Raw genomic sequence first — 20,760 nt, forward strand, 5'->3', positions numbered from 1 at the left:
GCCACTTTCATATAGCAAATGGATATTTTTCCCTGTATAAAAGAAAAAGCCAGGAAGCCATCCTGGTTTAGGTATCCTAATTTGATGTAGCTATATCTATGTAGCTTGAGCTTTCCTGGAGTCCATATGTAGGTACATTTTGGATGCCACTTCTGACCCAAGCGCAATCTATTTCCACATTTACTCTTTTACTTTTTTCTTCATCCCTCCAAGACCTCGCTCTTCTTTTATTATGCTTCCTTTCCACTCTCCACTCCCATTTTGCCCTCCCAATTCCCTACCCCAATTGTTCAACATTCCTCAACCTTTCTGCTCTCTTGCTGACCTCCCAGGTTTGAATCCCTGTTAGATAAGCCTACGACTTCCCTCTGTCTCTCTTGTGGCACTCTCAAGGGTTCATCAAGATACTCGGTACTGGCTCATAGAAGCATAGAAAAGTTACGGTGCAGAAAGAGACCATTTAGCCCAGTATGTCAGTGCCAGCCAGGAGAGAAAAAAAGCTAGCTGCTCATTTTAATCCCACTTTCCAGGACTTGGTCTATAGCCTTTCAGATTACAGTGCTTCAGATGTAGATCCAAGTACCTTTTAAATGAGTTGAGTATTTCAACCTCAACCACTGATGTAGGCAGTGAACTCCAGATGCCCACTACCCTGTACTTGAAAAAGTTTTTCCTCGGGTCCCCTCTAATCCATCTACCAATCACCTTAAATCTATGCTTCTTGGTAATTGACCCTCAGCTAGGGGAAACAAGTCTTTCCTGTCTACCCTATCTAGATCCCTCAATTTTGCACAACTCAATTAAGTTACCCCTTAGCCTCCTCTGTTCTAAGAGAAACAACCCTAACCTATCCAATCTTTCCTCATAGCTGCAATTTTCAAGTCCTGGCAACATGCTTGTAAATCCCCTCTGCACTCTCTCCAATGCAATTGTGTTCTTCCTGTAATGTGGTGACCAGAACTGTACACAAAATTCCAGTCGTGGCCTAACCAGCGTTTTATGCAGTTCCATCATTACATCCCTACTTTGATATTCAATACCTCGTCCAATAAAGGAAAGCATTCCTTTACCACCTTATCCACCTGTCCTGCCACCTTTAGGGACCTGTGGACGTGCACTCCAAGGTCTCTCACTTCCTCAACCCCTCTCAATATCCTCCTGTTTATTGAGTATTCCCTTGTTTTGTTAGTCTTCACCAAATGCATTACCTCACACTTTTCCAAACTGAATTCCATTTGCCAATTTTCTGCCCACTCAACCAAATCATTAATATCCTTCTAGAGGCAACAGCTATCCTCTTCACTATCAATTACACGGCCAATTTGTGTGTCTGCAAATTTCCCAAACATACCTCCCGCATTTATGTCCAAATTATTAACATATACAACAAACAGCAAGGGCCCCAACACTGAGCCAATTTGCAAAAACATCCATCGACCATTGTTTCCTGTCACTGAGCCAATTTTGGATCCAACTTGCACATTCCCCTGTATCCCAAGGGATCTCACTTTTCTGACCACTCTGCCATGTGGGACCTTGTCAAATGTCTTACTAAAATCCATGTAGCCAACATCCACTGCACTACCCTCATCAATCCTCCTTGTTACATCGTCAAAAAATTATATGAAGTGAGTAAGACATGATCTTCCCCTAGCAAAACCATGCTGACTGTCCCTGATCAACCTATGCCTTTCTAAGTGACAGATTATCCTATCTCAGAATTGATTCCAATAATTTGCCCACCACTGAAGTCAGACTAACTGGTTTAATAATTTTCTGACCTATCCCTTGCATCCTTTTTAAATGGTACATTTGCAGACTTCCAATCCTTTGGTATGTTGACTGTATATAATGAGGATTGGAAATGTATCCTCAGGGCATCTGCTATTTCCTACTGGGCTCCCTTTAACAGCCTGGGATACAATCCATCAAGCCCAGGTGACTTATCCGCCTTCAAGGATGTCAGTTGCTCCAGTACTTCTTCTCGCACTATGCTTATTGTATGTAATGTTTCACACTCCTCCTCATTAACTAGGATGTCTGCATCTCTTGCTCTTAACGTACTGTTAAAACATCCAGTACATGGATGAGTAGCAACCCCAACTGCTCCATCCCACCCTCTTGTCCATCTACCCGAGCAGTGCGCCCACTGGGGGGTGAACCTTACCAATCTTCTTCCTGTTCAATTCCCTCTCACTGCTGACCCTGTGGACTCTGTCAGCAGATCTGCTCTCACTACCCCTTTATGCATCTCCTGCCAGCAGATCTGCTCTCACTACCCCTTTATGCATCTCATGCCAGAATGTGCGTTCACTTGTGAACAAGGCCCTTGCCATTCATCAACCTATTGTAGATGATTGCATTGACATTATGGCCTGAATGGAAACCTGGTTGAGGGTGATAACATCTTGCCACTTGATGAAGCCTCCTTACATGGCTACATATTCCAGCACTGCTCTTGCCAAGACTACTGCAGTCGTAGTGTGGTGCTCATCATCAAATGACACCTTGGCTTGACCACCTCTGGTACTTTTTCATCCTTTGAGCATCTCACCTGGACAGAGATCGCAGAATTCTGCAGTACAGAGGGATCAGAGTGTCATAGTACATGAATCACAAAAAGTTAGTATGGAATGTTGGTGTTTATTACCAGGGGAAATGGAATATAGAAGTAGATAAGTTTTGCTTCAGCTATGTAGGGCACTGGTGAGACCACATCTGGAGTACTGTGTACAGTTGGTAGGAAAGTAGTATGAAAAACAGATGCAGAGTATTTCTTGATTGGGAAGTACTGAAGTCCAAAGAGACCTGGGTATTCTTATTAATAAGTCACAAAGCTAACATGCAGATGCAGCAAGCAATTAGGAAAGCAAATTGTATATTGGTCTTTATTAAAGATGATTCGAGTGCAGGAGTAAGGAAGTCTTGCTGATATTTCATAGGGCCTTGGTGAGACCACACCTGGAGTATGGTGTGCAGTTTTGGTCTCCCTATTAAGGAAGCATATGCTGGCGTTAAGAAACTCAAATGCTTAATTTAGTTTGAAGTTCAGAGATGGGGAACTCCAGTTCCTGATGAACCTTGGGCCCCCTGCACATGCACCAGTCAGGAAATGGCTGCAAATGTGCAGTTTGGTGGGTTTGCATTCTTTTGGCAGAGGACTGGCTGTGAGCTTGTGCAGAGAGGAGAGAGGAATGCCATGAAAAGGGCAAGTCAAATGATCTGAGCAGTGCCATCAGCAAGTGAGCATGGCCCAGGGAGCAGGACACGGGAGGGGGAGGACAGGGAGAGGTCCCAAAAGGCAGTCCCAGGTAAGGGATGAAAGCCAAGGGTCAGAAATAGGTCCCTTAAGTGAAGGAAGACAGAAGCAAAGTAATAGGCTCTGAATTCAAGAGAGCGCTGCAGGGTGCAGACTCAGAAGTGGGCATGAGAGGATCCCTGAAGAGCTGAGAAGGCAGCCAAAGGTTGGTGACTCCATGCTGCTGGCTGGTGGGGCAAAGGTACCCCCTTGAAGCAGTATGTTCTGCTTGCACAGCCAAAGATCAGAGATTGTGTGTGGAAAATGAAGCTCGAGTGTACTCAGAAATCCAGGGAAAAAGAATCTCGGAAGATGAGACTGAAACTGTGCGAGGTGGGTCATTGTTGAAGATGCCAGAGGGGAGCAACTTTTGAAGAGAATTCCAAGGCTAGGTCTCCAAGTGTGGGGATTAGAAACCCTTGTGAGAAAGATGAAGTTTCAGTGAGATTGGTTGGCTCACAATGTGACGAATTTCTGCGTGGGTTGTTGAGAAATCCCTGGAATCTGTTTAGGTCGCATCTGTCATCTATTGTATCGTGTGGTATGTCCGACCACAGTTTGCCTGTTAATTCACATATACCTCATACTTATCCTGAATGCAAGATAGATATTGTAAATGGTTGGATCTTTCTGAACTTGTATAGTAAAGTTTATTTTTGGGTGTTCAAAACCTGTGGAATCTTGTGGCTTCATTCACTTAGTAAACATCTTGAATCTCAAACGTTAGCTACTAACTAGATCTCCCCCAACATCCTGGCGTCTGGCCAAGGATCATAACACTGGCAATACAGAGGTTCACCAGACTAATCTCTGGGATGGTGGGATTGTCTTATAAGTAGAGATTGAGGAAACTGGACCTGTATTCTCTACATGAGAAGAATGAGGGTGATCTCATTGAAGTGTACAAAATTCTTACAGGGCTCACAGGGATAGATGCCTGGTTGGAGGGTCTAGATCCAGGGGACAGAGTCTCAGAATAAGAGGTAGGCCATTTTGACTGAAGAAATTTCTCCTCACTTCAGTCCTGAGGGTGACAAACCTTTGGAATTCTCTACCCCAGGGGGCTGTGGAGGCTCAGTCATCGAGTATGTTCAGATCAGCAGTTGATCGATTTGTAGACACGAATGACATCAGGGGATGGTGCAAGAAGATGGTGTAGAGGTAGAAGATCAACCATGAAGTTAAAAGTTGGAGTAGGCTTGAGGGGCTGAATGGCCTACTCCTGCTCTTATGTTCCTACAGTTCTGGTCTCCTTACTTAAGAAAGGATATAAGTGCATTGGAAGCAGCGCAGGGAAGGTTCATTCGACTGATTCCTGGGATAAAGAGGTTATCTTATGAGGAAAGGTTGGACAGGCTGGGCCTGTATGCATTGGAGTTTAGATGAATAAAAGGTGATCTTATTGAAATGTATAAGATCCTGAGGGGACTTGACAGGCTGGATGCTGAAAGGATGCTTCCCCTTATCAGAGAAACCAGAACTAGGAGACACAGTTTAAAAATAAAGGGTCTCCCATTTAAGTTGGAGACAAAGAGAAAGTTGTTCTCAGAGTGTTGTTAACATGTGGAGTTCTCTTCCTCAGAGAGTGCAGGCTGGGTAATTGAATATTTTTAAGGTCGAGTTAAATTGACTTCCTGGTCAGTCAAGAATCTAAAGATAAGGGGTAGACAGGAGAGTTGAGACCACAATCGAATCAGCTATGATTTGTCAAATGGCAGAGCAGGCTCGAGGGGTTGAGTGGTCTACTCCTGCTCCTAATTTGTATGTTCTTATGTCCACTCTTCTCACCCCTCTTTCAAAATTATCCTTCTCTATTGCCCTCCCAACTACCATAATTTTCTCACCGTTTTCCAGCCTCAGCCTCTGAACGGATGACTTCCTATCCTCCAAGATTTCAACCTCAAACTCAAGAGATCACGTTCCCTCTCCATCGAGCTCTCTGCCCTCTTATCCTTCCTAATTCTCTTGCTCCAGGTAAACTCCTCAACCCATTTTATCGCCATCTCCTTGACTTTGCCATCCCACATAGTCTTACTAATTCCACTGTATCAATCACAGATAAGGCTCTCTGATCACTGCCTTGTATCACTCATCACCCACAACCCTTTCCATGCCCCAAATCCTACATCCTCCTGTATCCATCCCTGGAAAACACTTTCACCTAATTCACTTACAACTGCAATTTCAAAATCCCAATTGTCTAACCTTTGGCCCTCCATTCACAACATTTCTGCAGATACTGAGTGGTTCATACACCCTCACCACCTTTGGTGCCCTATTTGCCAAAGAACCATTACTCTCTCTTACCGTAACCATTTCCTCTAGCATTGTCCTCATCTCTCTCCCTTAAGATCAAGGGAAGCAGATTTAAAAGGATATGGCGCAAAACTAGTTTATCCATCCACCACCAGATTTGGCTGGACAGCATAAAATACTATTGGTTCCTGCTGTTGTCTGTTAAAACTGCTCACTACTCCAGGATCATCCTGAAATGCATAGATAACCCCTGGGTTGATTTCTCTACTTCGAACTGTCTTCTTAAACACCTCTTCCATGTCCCCTCACCTCCAATAATAGATGTGAGGAGCTCAAGTCTTCTTTGCCACAAGTCATTGAAGACTAGCTACATACAAGAGGGAAGGGAGGTTGGATAAACTGTAATCCAGTTGTAGTCCTTTAACATTTCCCTGTCCTGGCAGTCTGGTAAACTCTGTTTCCAGATGCCTGGACTTAGAATTGAGGGACCAGCCTTTTCTGCTGCACTCCTACAGCCAGGCAAGTTAAAAGAGGTGAAGCTGAAACTTGCCAACTTTGCACAATTCAGGGGAGAGGGGTAAGAGAAGGGAGGGATGATTAAAGGGGGGTCAGAAAGGATGATTGGTGGAGGAGGGGGGGCAGGGGCACAGAAAGTAAAGTATGGCAATGGACACATAAGGGAAACATGGTTTGGGGGATGGAATGGGTGTAAGGAATCCAAGAGCTGCTAGGGAGTGATTGGGTGGGGGGTGGAGGGATTGGGGGGGAGGGGGGGGTGGTGGCAGGATTGGTTGGGGGGGTTGGTGGTGGTGGTGGGGGCAGGAGAAAGAGAGGAATGTCTGCCCTTCTGTATACATTAGGGTCTGGATGTATGTGCACATTGAGGAGAAGTCTGGCTTTTTGTGTATGAGGTCCAAATTGCATGGTGTTGCTTGGTTATGTTTGAAACTCCCATGCATCAGTTCAGGTACATGTGGCTAATATCATGGTTCAGTCTTCAATATTAGTACAAATACCTAGGCTGCGATTCTGAAAGGTTGGACAGTCCTGATATAGTGCAGTAATCTGCCAATGTGGTTAAGATTATAGGACCTAATGTTAAGTTAGCACAGCTTCATTTAATCAGAATATAAAAGAGAGAGAGAGAGAACTTTATACTGTACAAAGTAGTTGTAAATTTCAGGCTCCAGGTCAGAAAAACCCAACATTTAAGCAACTGGCTCTCCTGTAAAAAAAACTACTTTGCATTTGTAATACATGACTGATAAACATGTATATCACATTAAATAAGTACTTCTGACACTGGAGGTTTAATATCTGTTGGTCAGTTTATATGCACCATCCATCAATATAGGTATTAAGCACCGAGTTTGTGAATTCGTATCTTTACGCATTGAAGGGTGAATAATTTCAATATTTTTGGAATGAGGATTATTAATTTTTCAGAGGTTTTGACATTCAGTCATCCAGTAAAAAATTTTAATTCCTACTTCGCACATTTTTCTCACCATCTGATAGGAAGGTGCTGACTTCCTGGCAGTATTCCGGTACTTTCCCATAAATGGCCGCTCTTCACATGTCAGCAAAGACAAGTGTCAGTGAGTGGGCAAATGTGGAGGGCATCACAATCAGGCAAGATGCTCATTTTGCCTGTTCATTTCTTAGAAGGGGATTCACTGAAAAGCAAACAGGTGAGGGAATGCTGGCCAGCTATTTGCTCCCCAGTGTAGGACAACTGAGACAAACTACAGCCTCTTGAGTGTTGGCTTGGCTGGGGTCAGCTACTTCAGCAGAAGGAAAGTCTGGAACCTTCCTAGTCCTTATGACTATGTACCAGACTATGAGGTGCACATAACCACTAAGCTTTCAGGGGAGCTCACAAGTTAGCCATATAACAAAACTCAATTATACAAGGATAACACTTTGCTAAGCAACCACTGCTGGTTAATCCTTTGCCCTCACTGTAAAAAACTTTTAATTAAAAAAGGACATTAATGCACTGTAACCAATACATTTATTATGGCTCATTTTTCACTCCATCAAAGGGATGTTTTGATTAGTTGTAAACCAATAACTGGAAAGTAATTTAGTTTACAGTTATACATGGTGTAGAACAAATACCATGAAAAACACTAAGGACCATTAAGTTCTGTCAAAAGTAAATTGTTCACTGCATTGATCATACATAGATTGTTAAGCTTCCAGGAGAGGTCACTGTGACTCCATGTGAAAATCACTGCAAATTTAGCTGAAAATGCTCATCAGGATCACATAGACCAAACATAAGGGAAGGGGCACCCAGATACATTACCATCTCTTTCTTAGTTACATATTTCTGTTATCTTATTCCACATTAGCAAAAGCAAGGGAAATATTTTTCATCTTTTTCTGAAAACTCACTTATTGCTGGGCACCCTAAAGAGGGAGTGACACTGCATCTGGGATAACCCACACCCTAAAGAGGGAGTGACACTGCACCTGGGATAACCCACACCCTAAAGAGGGAGTGACACTGCATCTGGGATAACCCACCCCCTAAAGAGGGAGAGGCATTGCACCTGGGATAACCCACACCCTAAAGAGGGAGTGACACTGCACCTGGGATAACCCACCCCCTAAAGAGGGAGTGACACTGCACCTGGGATAACCCACCCCCTAAAGAGGGTGTGACACTGCACCTGGGATAACCCACCCCCTAAAGAGGGAGTGACACTGCACCTGGGATAACCCACCCCCTCAAGAGGGAGTGACACTGCACCTGGGATAACCCACCCCTTTAAGAGGGAGTGACACTGCACCTGGGATAACCCACCCCCTAAAGAGGGAGTGACACTGCACCTGGGATAACCCACCCCCTAAAGAGGGAGTGACACTGCACCTGGGATTACCCACCCCCTAAAGAGGGAGTGACACTGCACCTGGGATAACCCATCCCCTAAAGAGGGAGTGACACTGCACCTGGGATAACCCACCCCCTAAAGAGGGAGTGACACTACACCTGGGATAACCCACCCCCTAAAGAGGGAGTGACACTGTATCTGGGATAACCCACCCCCTAAAGAGGGAGTGACACTGCACCTGGGATAACCCACCCCCTAAAGAGGGGGTGACACTGCACCTGGGATAACCCACCCCCTAAAGAGGAGGTGACACTGCACCTCGGATAACCCATCCACCAAAGAGGAAGTGACATTGCATCTGGGATAACCCACCCCCTAAAGAGGAAGTGACACTGCACCTGGGATAACCCATCCACCAAAGAGGAAGTGACATTGCATCTGGGATAGCCCATACCCTAAAGAGGGAGTGACACTGCAGCTGGGAATTAAAGGAATGGGGGCACTATGTCTAGGTTAACTCCGCATCAGTTACAGAAAGGGCTGCGCAACTGGGATATGCCAACCCCTTTCAACATGCTAACAAATCAAATACTCACCAAATGGGACTATAATGGGACATGTAATGCTGTAGGTCATGACGACAGTGAAGACGCACATCATCCACCCATAGGCAGCTCCAAACTGAAACTCGTACGCTTGATGCTAGAGAGAGAGAGAGAGAGAGAGAGAGTGCAACCAACAGACAAAAGTCAAAATAAACAAATCTCAGCTGAAATGCTGCTGATTCTGAACTGAAGAGACTAGCTTAATGGTGGGAGGAAGCTGAAAAAAAATTAACAAAGGCAGTAATTAATGTAAGGTGAGACTTCAATTTTATCATTTCTATATCTATAACTTAATTTAGCTAACTCACATCATTGAGCTCTAACTCCTTCAAGGCAGTTCATTAACAATTACAACATTACTGCACATTAAAAAAAATGCTTGAATATGAGAGTAGGGCAATTCAATGGGCTACACATGGTCTTTTCTTACTCAAAACTTTGGCTTAGTTTCAGCCTAGACCAGTGGGATGGGGTCTACTCTCCCAGTTGGCTCCAAGGGTCCCGATGGGTACGAATGGTCTGACAGCACAAGACCACCCTCTAACATAGCAATCTTTCTCTAGAGATGCATAAGTAGGCGTGGGAAATGCAAAAATATCAAGAAGGGGTCATTCTTTTGTGTCTGAAGTAGACTGTTCCAATATAATAGAACAAACACTGTTCTGCTATAAGCAACCTGGGATTGTTGAATACTAGCATTGCATATCTGAAATGGGAACATACCAATCACTAATATCAATATCCCTCAATAGTTGGTAAGAAACTGTGGAGATTTTAAAAAGTTCAAATATGATAGTGAAGTGTTTTAAATGGTGCTTTGTAATAGATTGCAGCAACACATTGAGTGAATAAGAACTGAGAAACTTGCGTATGAACTTCTGGTTCCTCTTTCAGTAATATGCCTGAAGCTAGAGGATATTATTCAGGAAAGGAAGCCAAAGATATTAGTCAAAAGCTGTTGTCAAGAGCTGTTATCTAAATAAAACAGTAGAGCAGCTGTCAGGCAAGAGAAAAATATAAGGTTAAAGCACAGGCTTTCAAATTGGGGGTCCCACATTCTGCAGAATGGTGGGGGTGGGGTGGGATGGGAAATTCAAGGGTTCTGATGATCTGATTTTTATTCATACACCATTTCTATTGTTCAGGATGTGTTTTGAGGTGTCTAATCCAGAAAAAAAAGATTTGAATATCAGTGCGTTAAGATAGGCAAATTATTTGGGTGGGGGTGGGAAGGAGAGAGTAAAAGGGAATTCTACCTATATCTGACATATTCCATACCTGATTTAGGTGTGCTCAACATAAAAAAAATAGTGGAAGTACTCAATTCTCAATACTAACATCAAACTTAAATGGAAAAAGACTGCATTAAACAGTTCTTCAAAAAACTTTCAGAAGGAGCTGTGCAGCACCTATTCACTGCCAAAACAATGGCAGGAAAGCAGCAGCATTAGAGAACATTATTCTAACATTAATCCAATTCATCTAACTTTCTATAGCATTATACCATGTATATACGGTGGCACAAACTGCGTAACATAACCAATGACTGCCTACAGTCATCACTTTACCTGCTTCTCCCTCTTCCATTTTTTTTCTTGAGTTCAAATATGCTTCTGAATATCTATTTTCCCCTTACTCTCACCTGTTCTCATCTTTTCCTCCATTTTACTCAACTTTTCTTGCCTTTTCTCTCTTTGCCTCTCATTTCCTCTTGTTGCTTGCTTTCCATTTCCTTCCTTTCTCACTTCCTAGGGATTGCAAGCAATGAATATGATGAGGTATTGGCAAGAGCATCCTGGGGACCCTGAATGTGTTTAGAGAACAAATCTATACTATAAACAACAAACACCAGGCAATAGTGAGGACCTTAATGAAGATGGGCCACAGAATATATCAAAATTAGGATGAAGAGTATGTCTGAGAATGAGGCAGAAGAAGCTCTCAATTGATCAAAAAATACAGCATTAGGACTGCATTCTACATAAAGTGAAAAAAATGGCTACTCAACGTTTATTAATATTGTTTCCTTAATTCTTTTGTCACTTTTTTTTAACCTTCTCCATCTCCAAAATCATTGCTTCCTTCAGAATTCAAATTACCAGACACATTCTGATACCGTACTTCTTCATGGGTGTGTCTAGACAGTTTTAGCGAATGATTCATCTTTGCATGGCATTTTAGCTGAGCCAAGTCCTGTTCTCACTAGCCCACTAACATCTGTGTACTTTACAGCAGGACAGTAGTCAGGAATAAGAACTCAATCAACTTAATTCCACTTACTACAGGGGCAATGAGGTAAACTGTAGCATCCTGAACAAAAACAAAAACAGAATTACCTGGAAAAACTCAGGAGGTCTGGCAGCATCGGCGGAGAAGAAAAGAGTTGACGTTTCGAGTCCTCATGACCCTTCGACAGAACTTGAGTTCGAGTCCAAGAAAGAGTTTTTGTTTTTGTTTTGGATTTCCAGCATCCGCAGTTTTTTTGTTTTTATCTCTGTGTAGCATCCTGAATCCTATCTTAGCCAAGATTAGTTAATTTAGCAGAGTCTGGAGGATCGAAACAGAGACCTTCTGGTGTGCAATGTTCAGCCATACCTTGGGTTTACAATGTGGGCAACTCCCATTTTAAGTTGGAGATCAAAACTCTTTCTCCCACCAAACATTTAACTAACTGAGTGCTAAAGCCGCCGGATGATGTGTGCTAGCATGCTTCTAAATCTTAACAGCAGCAGGAGGGCAGCCTCAACTAGAAGCAAGTTGTAGGGCTCTTGAATGGTCTAAGATGATCTAGTCTGCGCTCTGCACCAACTCAGTGATGAGGGAAAGACAAGAAGCTCAAGGGCATGGCATAAACTGAATCCAACTTATGGTGCATTTCTGAGGTCAAAGGTTGGTCCAATGTGGACAGACTGCCAGAACATACTACGTTTGAAAGTACTATAAATGCATTTGCAAATGGATGTTTACAATCAGCACCAGCAAAGGCTAGCAGCTTTGATATAAAGCAATTGGTTTCAGATGAGAAAATTTGAGTTAGCATAGTCTGAATGTAGTTTTAGAAGATGCTCCATTACTCTAAGTAAACTTGTTCAGGCCATTAGGCTTCATTTTATGCAGCTCTTAGAAACTTCCTTTAGATTCAGGATTTTAATATCAGTTACCCTACTGTGACTCCACGGTAATTTTAGTATACTGTCATGATAAACCTCAAACAATTGGCAACTTGTATAGTATATCAAGAGTACTTATGCATAGCATGAGGGGCACTCAAATGATTTAATAAGGATAGTTCCTATTTTCAGGCAAATGGAATAGGATTTTGGGGAATGGACACAAAATAAAGCACAAAAAAATTGGCAGCAAGTATTTTCTTGGCCAGCTGAGTCTCATCATGCCAAAATGTCTCCGAACAAAGATAATGCGAATAAATACAGTTAACAGCATCTGTTTGTCTGATATGAAGTACGCACACACTCCTTTTGTATGGATGAGCTTCACTTAAAAGTCCAGAGCTTAGACAAGCTGACAAAGATCCAGGAATAAGGAACCCCAAGTTGGAATCATCTAAAAATATGCAGCTCCCCAGCACAGAGCTTCACAACTGCGTCCAGTCACCTAACCTGTTAGGCCTGCAGGGTTATCTGGAGATATATTGAATTAATTCCTGCCCCCAGTGATAGATTTACTGATCCAAGGGTTAGTTGGAAATTACATCGCCATTCCTGTCTGTCCAGTCTTTTGTTGGGAGTATGTTGTTTGAGTGGGAAAGCAAGAGAGAAAAAAAAACCTCAAACTTGGGCTGACGTATAATTTCAAAATGATTCTCAAAAGAGTTGCATCCTTTCATTGTCATAAACAGCACACAGTTGGTATATGAGAAAGAAAGAAAGATAGATTAAAGACACCTACACGTTTGACGTTTTTCCTCTCCGCTGCTGACTTGGCTAAAGAGAGGCGAATCATGTACATTAGCAAGCCTGGAATGCGCAGAAGATCCATGGCATTCCCGATGAACGCAGAAGCAATCACGTAGTTCACAAAGAAAGCACCGTTATCAGGGAGAAAGACGCACCTAAAATAGCAAATACAATACTGTACTTCATGTCTGCTGAGATCAAATTCTGGTCATCATTGCTCGGAGCAGATTACTGTTGTAAAACACTGTGGTCATAAACCCTAGCAAAGCCATACTATTTTGATTAGCTTTGTTAACTGAATACAACTATTTTCCCAAAATAACAATAGCCTAGTGGCAGGTAGATCAAACATTTAGTGGTTCAAATAGAGAGTAGAATATGTAAATACAGTGAAAGAGTTTTTGGCACTTTTAAAGCTCACTGGAACATGTAATATACACACACACAATACTTGTGTCTCCTCAGGGAAGGGCTTGCAGTTCCTTTCTTTATAATAGCGCCATCCAGAGTTTCATGAGCTATAAATACATGAAAACTAAAGATTATACAGAAATTGTTTTAGATCCCTTTGCTGAGTTTTTCTTCATATTCTTGGGCCTGTTAGCACCTTCCCCATTGCATCCTCTATCTGGATCTCCAATGCCCCTAACTGAAGTGCTTTGGAAATATTCCAAGATTATGCAAGGTGCCATAGAAGTGCAGGTTCTTTCCATTGCACTGGCAGCATCTGTAGAGAGAGAGAGAAACAGAGTTAACGTTTCTGATGAAAGGTCATTGACCTGAAACATTAACTCGGTTTCGCTCACCACAGATGCTGTCTGACCTGTTGACTATTTCCGCATTTTCATTTCAGATTTCCAGCGTCCGTAGTACTTTGCTTTTGTCTTCCTAATATATCTATTTTAAATGTACTTTTTTTAATCAGTTAAAATTCAGCTCCTGGTTTAATCAATGATAATTCAAGCTTACCTATCAGTTCACATCCTCAATAAAACTCTTAACATCTAGAGATGATAGTTTCTCCTGCTCTCCTCCACCCAACCACCCCCACCATCGACCCACCTTAATCTTGCTGTTTAAACCAGCATATAGGTCACAGACAAGTCTTCTAATTCTGTATTCACTTCTCTAACACACTTTATTTGTGAAACAAAAACAGAATTAACTGGAAAAACTCAGCAGGTCTGGCAGCATCGGTGGAGAAGAAAAGAGTTGACGTTTCGAGTCCTCATGACCCTTCGACAGAACTTGCAAGTTTTGTCGAAGGGTCATGAGGACTCGAAACGTCAACTCTTTTCTTCTCCGCCGATGCTGCCAGACCTGCTGAGTTTTTCCAGGTAATTCTGTTTTTGTTTTGGATTTCCAGCATCTGCAGTTTTTTTGTTTTTAACACTTTATTTGTGTCTGTGTATGCACCAAGGAAGGGAGGAAAAGAATGAACCCACAGTACAAGTCAATAATATTGAGAAGGTTTCTAGTTAGTTACTCACTCAAATCGAACAGTGGCTTCTTCCAGAAACTTTTTGTCAAACAGCCAACGAAAAAACAGGTCCAGACTGGAATAGAAATAAGTATGGCTTTAGAATGCAGCGTGCAACCTAGAATCATAGAAGGATTACAGCTCAGGAGACCATTTGGCCTATTGTATCTGCGATGGCTCTCTGAAGGAGCAATTCAACTAATGCCACCACCCCCGCCCATCTTTTTCCCCAGCTCTGCATATTCTTCCTTTTCAGATAATAATCCAATTCTCTCTTGAATACCTTGATTGAACCGGCCTCCACCACACTCCTAGATCCTAATCATTTGCAGTTTGAAAAATTTATTCTCATATCGCCATTTCTTCTTTTACCAATTGCCTTAAATCTGTGCCCTCTGGTTCTCAATCGTGACGCCAGTGGGAACAATTTCTCCCTATCCATTCTGCACAGACCTCTTACGATTTTGAATACCTCCACCAAATCTCCTCTCAACATTCTCTTCTCCAAGGAAAAATGTCCCAACTTCTACATAACTGAAGCTCCTCATCCTTGGAACCATTCTCATGAATCTTTTCTGCACACTCTAATACCTTCACATCCTTCCTAAAACGTGGTGCCCAGAACCAGATGCAATACTCTAGATGAGGCTGAACCAGTGTTTTACACAGGTTTATCAGAACTTCCTTGCTTTTGTGCTAAGGACCTATTGGTAAAGCCCAGGATGCTGTATGCTTTATTAACTGCTCTCTCAACATGCCCTGCCACCTACAATGATTTACGCACACGTACGTACAAACTAGGAGCAGCAGCAGGCCACTCAGCCCTTCAAGTCTGCTCCGCCATTCAATAACATGGTTTGTAACTTCTCTCGTGCTCCCGATAACATGGGGGTGAAAGGGTAATCACGAATCTATCTAACTGTGCCTTAAAAATATTCAAAGACCCTGCTTCCAATGCCTTTGGGGAAGAGTTCCAAAGACTCACAACCCTCAGAAAAATTTCTCCTCATCTCTGTCTTAAATGAGTGACCCCTTATTTTTAAACAGTGACCCCTGGTTCTTGATTTTCCCACAAGAGGAAACATTCTCTCCACATCCACTCTCTCAGGACCTTAAAGGTTTCAATCAAGTCACCTCTTACTCTTCTGAATTCCAGTGGATACAAGCTTAACCTAATATTAGCCCAGTAAACCTTCTGAACTGTTTCTAACACAATTATATCTTTCCTTAAATAAGGAGACCAAACTGTACACAGTACTCCAGATGTGGTCTCATCCGTTCCCTGTACGACTGAAGCATTATCTCCCTATTTTTGTATTCAATTCCCCTTGTAATAAACAATAACAATCTATTAGCTTTCCTAATTACTTGTTGTACTTGCATATTAGCCTTTTGTGACTCATGCATTAAGACACCCAGATCCCTCTGAATCTCAGAGCTCTGCAAACTCTCACCATTTAGATAACATGCTTCTTTTTTATTCTTCCTGCCAAAATGAACAAGTTCACATTTGCCCACATTATACTCCATTTGCCAGATCTTTGCCCACTCATTTAACCCATGTTACTTTATAGCCTCATGTTCTCCTCACAACTTACTTTCCTACCTACCTTTGCATCGTCAGCAAATTTAGCAACCTTATCATCTGCCCCTACATCCAAGTCATTTATATAAATTGTCAAAAGTTCCCCAGCACTGATCCTTGTGGCACACCACTTGTTACATCCCATCAACCATAGCTACCATCGGTTTCCTGTTAGCTAGCCAATCTTCTATCCGTGTCAATGTGTTACCCCTACACCATGAGCTTTTATTTTCTGCAATAACCTGTGATGTGGCACCTTATCAAATGCTTTCTGGAAATCTAAGTGCACCACATTCACCCGTTTCCCTTTATCCACAGCACAAGCAACTCCTTCAAAGAACTCCAATAAATTGGTTAAGCATGGTTCCCCTTTCATAAAGTCATCAGAGCAGGGGCTCTGACCCAAATTTTTAATTTCTCTCTGGTCATGGAGGAGGTGTCAGAGAACTGGAGAACAGCTAATGTGGTTCCGCTATTTAAGAAGAGTTGTAGAGATAAGCCAGGGAACTACAGGCCAGTGAGTCTCACGTCAGTGGTAAGGAAACTATTGGAGAAAAGTCTGAAGGAGAGAATCTAACTCTACTTGGAGAGGCAAGGTTTGATCAGGGATAGTCAGGGCTTTGTCAGAGGGAGGTCATGCCTAACAAATTTGATTGAATTTTTTGAGGTGACCAGGTGTGTAGATGAGGGTAGTGCAGTTGATGTAGCTTATATGGATTTCAGCAAAGCCTTTGACAAGGTCACACATTGGAGACTTATAAAGAAGGCAAATGCACATGGGATGCAGGGTAATTTGATAAGGTGGATTCAAAATTGGCTTAGTTGTAGGAGACGGAGGGTGATGACAGGAGGATGCTTTAGTGACTGGAAGCCAGTGTCCAGTGGCGTACACATGGACCTGTGCTCGGTCCCCTATTATTTGTCATTTATATAAACAGCATAGGTGACTATGCGAGGGGTAGGATTAGTAAGTTTGTGGATGACACAAAGATTGACTGGGTGGTTAATATTGATGTTGAGTGTCTTGGGCTACAGGAAGATATAGGCGGGATCGTCAAATGGGCAGATAAGTGGCAGATGGAATTTAACCCTGAAAAGTGTGAGGTGATACACTTTGGAAGGAGTAATTTGGCAAGGAAATATTTAATGAACAGCATGACAGTAGGAAGTTCTGAGGAACAAAGGGACCTTGGCGTGTGTGTCCATAGATCTCTGAAGGTGGAGGGGCATGTTAGTGGGGTGGTGAAAAAGGCATATGGGACACTTGCCTTTATCAAACGATGCACAGATTACAAAAGTAGGGAGATCATGTTGGAGTTGTATAGAACCTTGGTGAGGCCACAGCTGGAGTAGTGTGTGCAGTTCTGGTCACCACTTTATAGGTAGGATGTGATTGCACTGGAGGGGGTGCAGAGGAGATTCACCAGGATGTTGCCTGGGATGAAACACTGAAGTTATGAAGAGAGGTTGGATAGACTTGGGTTGTTTTCACTGGAGTAGAGAAGACTGAGGGGGGACCTGATCGAGGTGTACAGGTTTATGGAGGGGCATGGACAGGGTGGATAGGGAGCAGCTGTTCCCCTTAGTTGAAGGGTCAGTCACAAGGGGACACAAGTTCTAGGTAAGGGGCAGGAGGTTTTGAGGGGTGGGGGGTGGTGGTGTGAGAAAAAACCTTTTTACCCAGAGGGTGGTGACGGTCTGGAATGCGCTGCCTGGGAGGGTGGTGGAGGCGGGTTGCCTCACATCCTTTAAAAAGTACCTGGATGAGCACTTGGCCCATCATAACATTCAAGGCTATGGACTAAGTGCTGGTAAATGGGATTAGGTAGGTAGGTCAGGTGTTTCTCACGTGTCGGTGCAGACTTGATGGGCCGAAGGGCCTCTTCTGCACTGAGATTCTGTGATATTGACTCTGCCTGATTGCCTTAAACTTTTCTAAGTGCCCTAGAACATAATTAATAATAGCTTCTACCATTTTCCCCATGACAGATTTTAAGCTAACTGGCCTGTAGTTTCCTGTTTTCTGTCTGCCTCCCTTTTTGAATAAAAGAGTTACATTTGTTATTTTCCAGTCTAACGGAATCTTCCCAAAATCTAGATCCCTCTGCTCTTGCACCCCCTTTAGAATTGTACCCTTTATTTTGTATACCAAAATGAATCACTGTACACTTCTCTGCATTAAATTTCACCTGCCATTTGTCTGCCCATTCCACCAATTTGCTCATGTTGTTTTGAAGCTCCTCCCCACAGTTCACAAGCTTCCAGGTTTTGTATCATCTGCAAATTTTGAAACTGTGCCCTGTACATCAAAGTCTAGGCCACTAATTTATCGCAGGAAAAGCAGGAGTCCTAACACCAAGCCTGCGGGACTCCACTATAAACCTTCCTCCAGTCCAAAAACAATTAACCACTACACTCTGTTTCCTGTCACTCAGCTAATTTTGTATCCATGTTGTTACTGCCCTTTTTATTCCACGAGTTCAACTTTGCTCACAAGTCTGTTGTGCAGCACCTATCAAATGTCTTTTGGAAGTCCATGTACACCACATCAACAACATTGCCCTCATCAACCCTCTGTTACCTCACCCTGCTTGTCAATCCATTAAGACTGGACCTGCTGAGTATTTACTCTGCTGTTGCACAATTTGCCATTGTTACCCTTAATGCTCTTCCCAATCAATTTTCTTCCTCACTACTCTGAAAATTAGCTTTAAACTTGATGCGCTTTTGGAGGCTCTTCCCTGAACTTGAATGGCTTGATTTTTTTTGAACATTTAAGGTTTTGCTGAAAGCTCATTCCCAGCAATTTCCAGTTCCAGAATCTGTTGCAGTTTTTGGAAAGTATGGGCCACAGTGCTATGATGCTAAATTCCTATTGCGAAAGGCTCCATATTTGGGAACAGGGTTCAAATTCCAGTCTCGACAAAGTAGGGGAGATGTCAGATAAATAAATTATGTTTAAAGAAACTATTCATGCTCATTTTAAAAACATCCAAGGCATTCCCCAGGTAGAATCTAGGGAACAATTGAGTTCTACAGCTTTGAACTACAGCACACACCTTCTTCACAGTCTAACTCATAGGCAGCCAGCTGTTTTGTTAAAGGGTTGATCTGTTTCTACGAGGGGTGAGAAATAATTTTCACAGCTAGTGGATACCTGGATTGAAGGTGGGAAAAGATCATGGCAAAGTATGTTCCATAGGAGATTCATATCCATTTAGTGTTGCGGAATAGGCACCATTGCCCCACATCATTCCAGCAAATCGGTTCCTTTAAAGAGATTACACACTGGGCAATTTTTTTAAAAAGAGCAAAGAGGATTAATCTTGGTATGATTTCTTCTGCGTAATCTGACACTAGAGGGCCGACACTTGGATGAGTGCCCATTACACCTTCACTAAAACAGTATTTATTTATCCCCTCCCCATTTTTTGTATCTGCCCCTGCACCAAAGCACCAACACCGCTTCCAGAGAGAGAATACAAACTGTATCAATATGGGGAGAATTGTTGCATCTCCTGCACATTGAATTGTCATTTTAACACAAGAACTAACTCACCTGCTGAGACCCAGAGATGGCAGAATTAAGACCATGAATATAAGGAAGGTGTAGCATTTGTGCATCGTGGTTCGATTTTCCCCCGATCTGAAAAAGACATTGCAGTGATTAAAACATAAACAGAATTTATAGGCCTCTTTGACTGGTAGCACACTCGCCTCGCGTCAGAAAGTCCTGGGTTCAAGTGCCACATCCAGAGATTTGAGCACAATTATAGTGCAGAAGCTCCTACAATATTAGAAGCAGCTAGCTTTTGAACAAGACGTTCTCCTAAACAAAAGGATGGCACTAATCGAATGGATGTAAAAGATCCACAGAACTTCTAAAAAAAAAAGGCAGTTTTTATACCAGCCTGGCTAATATTTACCTGCCAATGAACTTCACCAAAATAGATTAATTTCTTGTCATGGTATTGTTATTGGGGGAACTTGCTGGGCTCGAATTGTCTGCCATGTTTGCTACATTTCAACAGTCGATATACTTAAGGGGAACTTCAGTGGCTGAGAAGCACTTTGCAGGTTCTGAGGTGCAATTTAATTGCAAATTTTCATTCCAAAAAAAACATGCACCTCAATTCCTTTCTCCCCTCTGACTAACTTACACCCACCAATACTTTCCCACTATTCTCCTTGCTCTGGATGAGACACAGCTCAGCCCAGTCTATACATACGTCTCCAGTGTACTCAAAATTTTCCTGTACGACTGGCTTGGCAGCCATTCCAGCATCTAGCAAAAGGACGATAATAGGAGAGATGACAAACGCCTGGGGGTGTTAAGGAGGGTTGTAAAGGAAGAGGGAGGTAGAGTGTTTTCAGGTGAGAATTCCAGAAGATCTGAGGGTGAGACAAAGAGACAGGGAACCACAAGATGGCAGAGGCAGAGGAACAGGGTTTTCAGTGGGAGGGAAAGAGTTTCTAAGGCTGGTGGAAGACAGATATGGGGAGGAATAAGTTAAGAAGGGATATGAAGATAAAGATGCGAATTTAAAATTTGAGATGGGAGTTAAACTAAGTCAGTGACAGATGGTTAGAATGTGACATGGAATAGAACATGGGTAGAACAGTTTTGGATGAATGGAAGATTTCAGAGCGTGGTGGATGGTGGGCTAACCAGGGTAGCAACAGAGGGAATAAAAGGCATTGTGGGCTGAAGTTGGGTCAGAGGCAGGCAATGTTAGAGGTGGAAGTTCAGCATTGTGGAGAGGATAGAGTCTGAAGTTG

The 20,760-nt window shown here is 42.7% G+C and overlaps 1 protein-coding gene across 7 annotated transcripts in view; it reads right to left on the minus strand.

The window, feature by feature from the left end:
• The window catches only part of LOC121277832 (CSC1-like protein 2), a 290,835-nt gene that overhangs the window by 27,488 nt on the left and 242,587 nt on the right, over positions 1–20,760 (minus strand). For all 7 annotated transcript variants that reach the window (XM_041187511.1, XM_041187512.1, XM_041187510.1 and 4 more), the window contains 4 exons: positions 19,541–19,627; positions 14,407–14,472; positions 12,909–13,071; positions 8,991–9,096 (listed from right to left, as the gene is read on the minus strand). In XM_041187511.1, coding sequence (XP_041043445.1) covers positions 8,991–9,096; positions 12,909–13,071; positions 14,407–14,472; positions 19,541–19,627 — 422 coding nt within the window. The remainder of the gene's footprint in view (positions 1–8,990; positions 9,097–12,908; positions 13,072–14,406; positions 14,473–19,540; positions 19,628–20,760) is intronic.

The sequence above is a fragment of the Carcharodon carcharias genome, chromosome 5 (genome assembly GCF_017639515.1).
Source record: "Carcharodon carcharias isolate sCarCar2 chromosome 5, sCarCar2.pri, whole genome shotgun sequence".
Classification (NCBI taxonomy): domain Eukaryota; kingdom Metazoa; phylum Chordata; class Chondrichthyes; order Lamniformes; family Lamnidae; genus Carcharodon; species Carcharodon carcharias.